At 48.5% G+C, this 10437-nt stretch overlaps 1 protein-coding gene across 1 annotated transcript; it reads right to left on the bottom strand.

Annotated features, from left to right (window-relative positions):
* Nucleotides 1-1232: 1232 nt before the first annotated feature.
* On the bottom strand, nt 1233-10437 carry RHOU (ras homolog family member U; the record flags this gene model as incomplete). Its single annotated transcript, XM_029245891.1, has 3 exons — nt 1233-3421; nt 8712-8770; nt 10320-10437. Coding segments are annotated over 3 exons (633 nt in total), but the record flags the coding sequence as incomplete, so codon positions are not given.

Here is a 10437-nt window from a genome sequence, read left to right as displayed (position 1 = left end):
CACAAGTCAGAATTTATTTCCTACCACCTCCTGGAGAGCATCTTCAAGGAGAGCGTTCTGCTCAACATCATTTACACTTAAAAACAGAAAAGTATGGGAACTTCCCCAGTGGTCCAGTGGTTAAGACTCTGCGCTTCCACTGGAGGGGGTGTGGGTTTGATCCCTGGTTGGGAAACTAAGATCCTGCGTGCCACATGATGGAAAAACAGAAAAGTATGACTTGGTAAGGCACCAGGTAACCTGCCTCAGGGCCTTTGCACCTGCTGTTCCTTTTAGAAAACTGGGGAGAAGACCTGCCCTCCTCTGGGCTTGTGTAAGAGGTGGGTGGTTTCTCATAAGTGTGTCAAGCACAGAGATCAACATTACAAAAGGTTCATTTCTACACACATGGTGAAAAGAGATGACAGTTGTAGAGGACCCTGTATTGTTAAATTATGACGGGCCTACACCGCGGGACTTATGCTAGGGTATTTCCCAAAACACAACTCTGATAAAACATCCTCCTCGATACCAAGCTGTAAGTTTAACAACGTCTGAGCTCTGAAGTGAATCAAATTTATATTTAACTCGAGCACATACTTTTAAAAACTTTTCTGCCCAAATCTTTATTTTCCCCAAGAAGTAAAAATGGAGGAAAACCTCGAGTACAATTGTGCATTTACTCTTCTATAAATTTGGCAACATATTAAAACCTGTTGCATCTCAGTGTCAACCTTCTGGATTTTTCGCACTAATAGTACAGGCTGCATCAAGCGGGGCTGAAAATGAAACACAAGTAAAGCTCTGGAACTGGACCACAGAGGTGTTCCTCACCAACCGCTGGCCCTAAAGGCAGAGGGTGGCAAAGGTTCCCCCCTCCACCGGGGGACCAAGAAGAGCCCCATATGCTGTCACAGGCATAAAATTTCTTTCAAGTTTTGTGTTCAGTCTTAAAAATTAACTTGCATTTTACTCCATGACATTTGCTTTACTATAAAAATACTGTTTGAAATCACTTGCCAGTCAAATAACCCTTCCTCACCCACTCCACACCAGGGCAGGCAGAGCCCCGTCTGGGAAGCTCACGGGTAGGTGAGCCAGGCACCAAGCTTCGAACACATTTCATTAGGTAAGTTTGCGGCATTTCCACAAATGAAGTAATTTTATTCACTCAGGATGTAACTAAACGCTTCAGGAAGCAATGATATCAATTTCAATGTACTGAAAAATAAATAATAAACAGCATGTTTTTCAGTTTTTAAACAAGGAAATTAGTTAATTTTATTTACTAATAGAAATAAAAGAAGCCTGTAACCTAAAGTATAGTCTGATCATTTACTTTCTGTAAAAAGAAACACAAATTGGATTTTTTTTTTTAACATAAAAAGGACAAGACCCACAGAAAGATAAACTCCTCTACCTGCTGGCATTACAGAGATTTCCCCAGTTACTGACTGATATTGGTAGATCTGCATCACCACTGCAAGCCTGACGTCACAATCTGATGCATTCAGCTACTTCTCGGCATCTCAGAAGCAGCCCCATCCCAGAGTAAAACTGCTCTCTGGCACTTCGGGTACTTTTCCCCTCCAGAACATGAAGCCCTAAAAACCGCCACCTGGAAGAACACAAACATGTCACCAATATGTGGTTTTCTGACTGTTCCACAGTGAGGAGACAGCTGAGCAAGGGTGCTGCGGTCCCTGCCACCACCGATCCCACACGAGGCGCTGTCTCTATCACCAGGTCCCTGAAAGGCATGTGTGGATTTCACTGGCTGTTTTAATAGGTTTCAAGAGACATTCATATTAAAATAGGTTCTAAGAGACGCTCATGTTTTAACATGGGCTCCAAAATGTGTGAAGATCCACCTAGAATCACATCTCAAGGCATCATCAAAAAGAGATCTGTTCCAGAAAGTGTTAAAAGAGGAAGCCAGGCTTCCCTCACAGCTGCTTCTGGGGCCACATTTTTTCCCATTAACTGTTTAAAAGTCTGAATCAGAAGGAAGAATGGCCACCTCTATATCCGTGTTTGCGTGCGTACACAAAGAAGTACCTTTACGCTGACTTCAGGAAAATAAGGACATTTTGTGTCCCCCAAACATCTGCCTGCTACAGGCTTTGCAAGAGGGTTCACGCCCCCTGAAGATGGGGCAAGGGAAGCCTAGAAGGTAAGAAACAACCCCGACAGGTCTCCTGAGCGCTGTCATCACAGAGGTTCAGGCAGTTTGGCTCATGTGTATGACAGCAAATACCATGCTCTGAGCTCAACGCGAATCACTCCCTAAAGAAAACAGAGCTATCACTTGCTACACTCCTCATGGCATTTTGGCTGTTGATACGATCTCAGGATGAAAAACTCCCATCAACAACTTTTCCTTTTTGGTCTACACAGCACCATAGTTAGTGGCATGTTTTTTTGTTGGTTGCTTTTAAATCTTTAGGAACCAGGTATAAGAATACAACCAAAGTGACTGATTTGAGGTTTTATAGGCAGAGGTCTCTCTCTTTTTTTTTCTCAGATTTTTGCTCCTTAAAAAAAAAGGGGGAAAAGTATGAGGTTTCAAAGCTAAGAGTTACTCTGACCGTAGCTGGCCCTCAATCAAGGGACAGCTAACCATGCCATTTCCTCTTTGTTCTTCTGTGCATTATCTCGTGGCAAAATTTCACTCTGGACGCCCAGATCTGAGGTGACTTTTCATATTAGATATAAATTAATCCAAAGGTCTAGAGCTCTAAATTCCCAGAGTCATGACAAACGCTTAACTTACTTCAAAAATCTCTTGCATAAGTATCTCATCCCTCGGCTCAAACAAACGAGAAGGTCAAAGGCGAGAAAGGATACATACATTGGAGCATCTCCTATAATCCATATACACGCGCATTCTCTATACAGGTTCTACATGGTCAAAGGGGTCGTTTCAGCTAATATAGCCTCTAGTGCGGAGTTCGTCGGAACACAGCCCGTCGGGGCCCCACCAGCATCATACGAAACAGCAGTACTTCTTCCACCAGGACTTGGACAGGGTCTTCATCTTGTCCGGAGTCCTGCTCTTGGACTTCCTGGGCTGCTGCTGAGAGTCCGAGTACTGGATTCCGGCGACGATGGCTGCATCAAAGACCTCTTTGAGGTTCTTCTGAGTCAAGGCCGAGCACTCGATGTAGGAGGCAGCTTTGATTTCCTCAGCACACAACCTGGCTGCCTCCTCGGGCACGGGTTTCTCTTTGCCTTTGTCCAGCTCGATGAGGACTTTGACGTCTTCTCTGAGATCCGACTGCGTCCCCACGAGGATGATGGGGGCTTTGGGACAGTGGCAGCGAATCTCCGGCACCCATTTCTCACTGACGTTCTGGAAGGAGGAGGGGCCCACGACACTGAAGCACAGGAGGAAGATGTCGGCGCTGGTGTAGCACAGAGGCCGGAGCTTGTCGAACTCATCCTGCAAGCGAGCCAAGCACCCAAACGTTATCTTTTACATCAGTTCTCATCAGCACAAAGACCGTTTGAACATTTTTCTGGAAAGGGTCTGGCAGGTAACAGAAAGCTCACGAGGGATGGAAGGAAGAGCGAGAGTCCTCAAAAGGCCCCTGCTGCCAAGTGGGGCAATGCTCCCAGCCCCTGGAAACCTGCCCGACGTGCTCAACGTTTTCCTTGATGCTCTAGACCTACTTGCAATTTACCATAGGAAAGGTCCTTAAATTAGATGGATTTTCAAAATAAAATTTACTTTCTCTAGGCTTCAGCACAGAGTAACTCAGACCCACTCCTTCAACTCTGGTACTTAGTCAGGCTCTTAAAACGTACCCAGTACCCACGCTGATCCTCGGGGCTCCACCCTGACTCCAGGGAACCCCAGTCTGTGAACCCAGCGCCTCTGTAAGGACCCATCCCTGCCCATCCTCACAGCAGCGACGAGCCATGCCTATTCCATCCCATCTGCGCTGGGCACACCCAGGGCACATTCAGGGCACACGCGGTGCAGAATCATGGGAATCAGACACAGGTCTGGAGTTGAGGACCTGGACTTGGCCACTCTCATTAGGGACCCAGAGAATGTGTGCCTCTCAATGTCACATACAACACTGGTGAATACAGTCTCACACTTGCTGGATATAACACTTCTCGATTTATCTTTTTCTCCCTCCCTCCTTTTCTCTTACTTTCCCTCCCTTCTTTTCTCTCCATGAATCCCAGAGGCCCCCACGCACGATGCTTTGGGAGGATAAAGAACCAGAGAAAGGGTGTACCCACCCAACTTCTGAGGGATAGAGAACTGGATGGAACAAGTTAGAGTTGATTATATAAACCAACCACCCACCACGCTGCTGAAGGCCGTGCCGCACTCACTCACTAACAGAGATGCATGTGGGACTCCAGGCACCACGCATCAGACACCAGACTCCAGGGGATTTGGCTGGGGACAGACAGACATGGCCTCAGCCCTTGTAGGGACATCTGTCTCCAAATCAGTGTTTCTTTATATCAAACACCCTAGAGTCCCCTGCAGCACCATATTTAGCTAACTGAAAGCTTTCACTCATCTCTCTTCTAGGAAAACATTTACATCATCTCATTTCTATTTGAAATTTCTATATGTGGGTGCCAACCATCCTCCGGCATAAGGTGACACATAGATTCCGTAAACGTCACCCAGGTTTCTGCCGCTCAGTTGACACGTATGATCATTTACGAACTATTATTTGCGTGCATGTTATGCAGCATCTGTGGCCTTTTTCTAGGGATGAGGGAAGCCTGGATCTTCTTATTTGAGTTCACTTTCCTCATCTGAGGCTCCGTATTTCAGTTTGTGGGGCAACAACCAAGTAACAATATTAAAGTCAACCAATATTAAAGTCCTTCCTCAGGAAGGACTACGGCATCTCTCCGTGTCACTGCCACTTCTCCGACTTCTATATGCAAAAGTTAAAAGGGAAGAAAGAAGAAAAAAAGCCTTGGATTTCTTAGTGCCAACTTCGTGCTGAAAGAAGAAACACAGAAACCCATCCAGGTGGCCCACGGCCCAGCCACGAGGATCTTTTAATGAAACATTCCCTCTGTTCTCGGAGGCCTGCAAGGAAGAAGCACAGGACGGAGGCGTTGCCCGCGCTGCTGGCAGTCATCGCACCTGCTGGGCCCTGGATCTGGGGTTGCGTTACCAGTAAAAAGAAAGGTGAGCACAGGCCCAGGCCTCGTGACTGGGCTTTGGCAATCTGGCTCCCGGACCTCTGAGGTTCTGGCTGAGGGACTCGGGAAGCAAGGCAGAAATTAAATCCTGCTGACCAGAAATCTTAGCTATCTGCTGAAATAAATGCAGCACACATACGTGTGATAAGGCCAACTGTAATGGACCCTCAAGGAAACATGTTTTGAGGCCCAGAGATGTGCCTGGGATGCAGGGCAGGGCAGGGCCGGGTGGGATTGACAGGCCGCTGGACAGCAGTGCTAGTCAAGCTGCAGTCGGAGTTCTTCTTTTTTTTAACTATAAAGATTTCCCGAAGTGCCTCATGGTTCAGAAGGCTGAAGAGTTTTCACCTGCTATTGGTCACTCTCTTTCAGTCTGATCAATTTCACCTGGCGTGAAACTGATCACAGTGAAATTTCCACAGCATTAAAAACTCCTTTTAACATCTTACATGCTCACTGAGCCCCCAACAAGAAAACTCCAAGGCACAAGAAGCGATTTCTAGTTATTTACCCAGCTCTCAGCTGCTATGTGAAACCTGCGTTTGGTCCCTAGGCGACGGCCACCGGTGCTCACATTCTCTGGGACTTTGCAAAGGAGGTCGCTCCAGTCGCTGTGTCCTCAGGAAGCTACCATGACAACTGCCTGTGGGGGTGGGCGCAGTGCCACGGGCTGGGACAACACGAAGGGAATATGGCACGTGTCAAATCGAGTCCCTTAAAAGGTAGTTTATCAGATCTGGAGTAGGGAGGGTAGGAAAGGACTACCACCTTACCCAGCTTTGCTTATGGTCAAAGCAAATACTGATACTTGGGGAGAGGGAAAAAACGGACTTTATCTCACCAGCTGTGTATTTTTCACAAATAGTTTTTGAAGCGGGTTTTCTACAAATCTGTAGACGGTTGGCCTCATTCCTTACACAATTAGACATACTTACTAATCAGGTAAGAAATACTGTGAATCTCAACCAAAAAAACTGCTGGGAGGGCTTCCCTGGCAGCACAGTGGTTAAGAATCCGCCTGCCAATGCAGGGGTCCCAGGTTCGAGCCCTGGTCCGGGAAGATCCAGCTATGCCACGGAGCAACTAGGCCCGTGCGCCACAGCTACTGAGCCTGCGCTCTAGAGCCCACGAGCCACAACTACTGAGCCTGTGAACCACAACTACTGAGCCTGTGCTCTAGAGCCCGTGAGCCACAACTGCTGAGCTCACGTGCCACAGCTACTGAAGCCCGCGTGCCTAGAGCCCGTGCTCCGCAACAACAGAAGCCACCGCCATGAGAAGCCCGCGCACCGCAACGGAGAGCAGCCCCCGCTGGCCGCAACTGGAGAAAGCCTGCGCCCAGCAATGAAGACCCAACGCAGCCAAAAATAAGTAAATAAATAAAACAATGGATCTATTCAAAAAAACAAACAAACAAACAAGAATAACTGCTGGGAGAGCAGAAGGATAATTTCCAAATAAACCAAAGCTTACCAACTTGCACCAAAACCTTTTCATTTCCCGAATTATGAACCTTTTCCATGAAAATACGTTTAAAATGATTCTCTTGATGCCCTGACTTTGAAACAGACCCTACTAAGGAAAAAATTAAATTCTTTCTTGATAATTCAGGATCATTTCTACATAGTGTTCCTGGTAAAAGACCTATTCCTCTTTCAAAATTGCTCAGAGATTTTCCTCCTGGGTCTACCCATCCTGCCCCCTTGAGCTGACTTTGCTGTCCTCCTCCTGTAACCTCACTGGTTTCTTTCACAAGTTCTACTAACAGGTAGACTGTAAGTCTGTTGAGCGGCAAGCCCATGACTTAAGTTTGCCTCCCCCAGGACCCAGCACTCCATTTATTGATTGATCCATTCTACAAACCGTGAAGAAGCCCCACTCTGTACCAGGCACCGAGAAGGCATGAGGCAGGGAACCCCAGCCCGGGAAGCCATGTCTGCCAGCAGAACCAACACCTGACAGGCGAGCCAGCGGTGGGCAGCTGCCTGCACTGGGCTGCCTGCTCCTCCCTAAAGGGTCCCAGATAAGCACACCCTTTGGTGTCTTGAGTTCTCCTGCCTTCTGTCTTATTCTCGGGCTGTTCAGCTGCCACATCTTGCTACAAAAGGGAGGCCTCTGTTTATGGAGGTGCTACTCGACCCTCATTTTATTTTATTTTTTGGCCGTGCTGTACGGCATGCGGGATCCTAGTTCCCCGACCAGGGATCGAACCCATGCTCCCCACGTTGGAAGCCCAGAGTCTCAACCACTGGACCTCCAGGGAAGTCCCTGTCTTCATTTTAAACATCAGAAAATCTGACCCGAGGTAGGAAAAACATTCTCACTTTATACAAAGCAATTAAGCTTTCATTATAAATAGCAGCAGGGCGTCCAGAAAGATTAAATATTAGAAGAGCCTGTGTTCTTTGATTTTTATTTTCCACAGGCAAGAAAATGCAGACCGGTTGGTTTTTTCTGCTCCCCATAAAGGGGGAACTGGGAAGCCCCAGTGGAAGAGTAAGGACAGAGCAGAAGAGGTTTGGCTATGACGTGTGCCACCGTGGCCACCGCCAAACCAGCGTTCTGCTGGGGATCAAGGCTGCCCAGTCTTGTGTCACATCGAGGTTTGAAAACAAAGCCCTGACTGGATTTGCTGTCCCAAGTGGGTGAGTAACTGAGAAGCCCTGGTGTGGAGGAGGTTCTTGGGGACACTGGAAAGCCAGCTTCTTCTTTAATGTATATGGTCGTGTGACACCTCAGAAGTGAAGTGGGCACTTTTACCTGCCAACAAAGTACCCCAGCACTTTCTCAAGTGCTGGAGAGACTACATGCTTAGTAACTTGTCACTTTGGCAAACTCAAGAGACGGCACCCTGGGCCCTCACAGAGCACGGTGAGAACTCAGTGACGTGAGCACCATTCGGGGGAACCGGGGTCCCTGGAGTTCTTCAGGGACACCCCAAAGGGGACCTCACACCGGGTCTTCCCACCAGCTCCCTGGCTGTCTTGTCCAAGTGCCTGGCCAAGACAGGAATAAATGTTCGCGATTCAGAAGGATCAGGTCCCGGCTCATTCATTCCTCCAGCTCAGGACAGGCTGGGCCGCTGTATCTCTGCTTCAAGGGATGGGAGCAACCCCAGCAAGTCCAACCATGCTCAGGAAGGGAAACATTAACACTTACTGACGTGAACTCCATCTTCTTCTTGAGTAAGTTTATTAAGTATTTGGCTTGCTGACCTTTAATAAAATGGTCGTAAGCTACGGCCAACTTACTTTGAGAAATGAGCACAAAGCAACATTGATAATTTTTAATAAAAACCAGAAAGTAAATAAGATCCAAAATTCCCAGAAGATAAGAACCTCTCTTGACCCTGTTTCCCCTGTCCTGCCCACACAGAGCCGGGCCAAACCCTGTTTTATTGGCACGGAGCTCTGTGTCCCCACCACCACCCTCTGTGAGGGGCCATACGTGGGGGTGGGGCTCTAGAATGGCCCAGCTGGGGCGGGGGTGAAGGGCTTTAAAAGGCCCTGTCCTCGCCCAGCACTGAGCAGCGATGTGATACTGACCTGTCCTGCAGTGTCACAGAGCTGGAGTCTCACGGGCCGCCCATCCACGGAAACCACAGCTTAAAAATAAGACCAAAAGGACTGTCAGGGGGGTCTCTTTTAACCTTTTCCAGAAGAATGATAGTTTTAATTTGTATGACCATTCTCACTCCAAACCCTTCAGCTCCTATTCTGGGTCCCCAGTGAATTCAAGACTTGCCTAAAACAAAGAGACCCGTGAGGTATTTCTGCACCCAAACCTGCAGGGCGGGCAATTCGCTCCATGCCCCAGAGAAGGCAGGAGGCCAGAAGCTTTGATGGCACCCAGAAGGGCCTGCGCTTTTCTCCCAGCCCCAGAAGATTTATTTTCCTGTCACACTTGTTTCAAAAAACCCAAAAACAACACTGGGGGGTAAGTGGGAACCAACCTTGCAGCTTTAAGTCAGTGGAAAATCTCACAAATAATTCTGCTTTCCCTTGGGAAACGTTCGGTGACTTTGGGGTTTATCATAAAAGTGTGCCTTGTTTTGAGAACACGTGCAAACACAGGCTGCCCGCATTGTCCTGCTTATAAAAGAGGGCACAGCTTATCTCTCCATGTCAGCTCAAAGAGCGGATTAAAAGAGAAAAGGAAAGGAAACAAAACCATTCCCACCTTTCCACTGGGAAGGGGTATCTGGGGAGGGGCTTGCATCAGGGCGCTGCTCTGAGGTTTCTATTTGAATGAAGTACTCCGTTTTGTCTCAATACAACTTTCTAAATTGTTTACACATCTTTACACTACTCAGTTGGGAGGAGGAAAAAAACAATATCGTTTAGGTGGGAAACCCAGTAGCACAGCACTGCTTTACCTAGGGTGCCTTTCAGGTGGATGAAAGCAAGTCCTTGCCACCATGACTTTCCAAAAGATACAGAAGCTTGTGTGTGAGTGTGTGTGTGTGTGAGTGTGTGTGTGTGTGTGTGTGCGCTTTAAAAAAAAAACCCAGAGAAAGTGTTTCACCCTAGCTTCCATAGATTTTAACTTTTTCTTAAATTTCAAAAAGACTTGAAAAATCAAGAGTAAGGACTCCTTTATCTTGGTAGCTACCAAACCAAATGACATAGCACTGTACACATAAGAGCTTTCAGTAGCTTAAAGAGATACTGAAAAGATACTAAGACTCAGAAACAGAGCCCATGGGGGCGGTGGAAGCGGGGGCAGGGGAAGCGTTGGTGCTCGGAGGGAAGAAGCTGTGTTTACTCTCCAGGTTTAATCCAAACCTCGGCCCTCCCTAGTGCTTCTAGTGCCATTTCCACTAAATCCACTCTCTTCCCCCGTCTCCGCAGCTCTTTAAAAGTGGAGACGCCCTCGGGAGGGGAGCCACCAACAGGAAAGGACGGACCCTCGGGCCACAGGTAATGGCACCTGCGCGTCACCTTCCGATCGAAACCCGGCAGCAGCGCCAGCAACGTCGACCTGACGCAACTTCTCTACCCAGGAAACTGACCAGGCCACCTGGGCGCGACCTGTTAGACCCCACCGTCTGCCCCTGAATGGCGAGGCGACCGCCGCTCCCCGCGCCAGGGTTAGGGCTCCCGGTCCCCGCGGCCCCACGCCCCCCGCAGGCCCCCGCCCCCGGCCCCGCTCACCTGAGAAGTTGTCGAAGGCGGTGGGGATGTACTCGGTGGGGTAGCCGTTGGTGGTGTAGCTCACCACCAGGCTGGTCTTGCCCACCGCGCCGTCGCCGACCAGCACGCACTTGACGCC

Source organism: Monodon monoceros, unplaced genomic scaffold (assembly GCF_005190385.1).
Source record: "Monodon monoceros isolate NGI ecotype Baffin Bay Population unplaced genomic scaffold, NGI_Narwhal_1 Super_Scaffold_4, whole genome shotgun sequence".
NCBI classification, from domain to species: Eukaryota; Metazoa; Chordata; class Mammalia; order Artiodactyla; family Monodontidae; genus Monodon; species Monodon monoceros.
The sequence above is the reverse complement of the archived record's forward strand: the minus strand, read 5'-3'. Positions and strand labels throughout refer to the sequence as shown.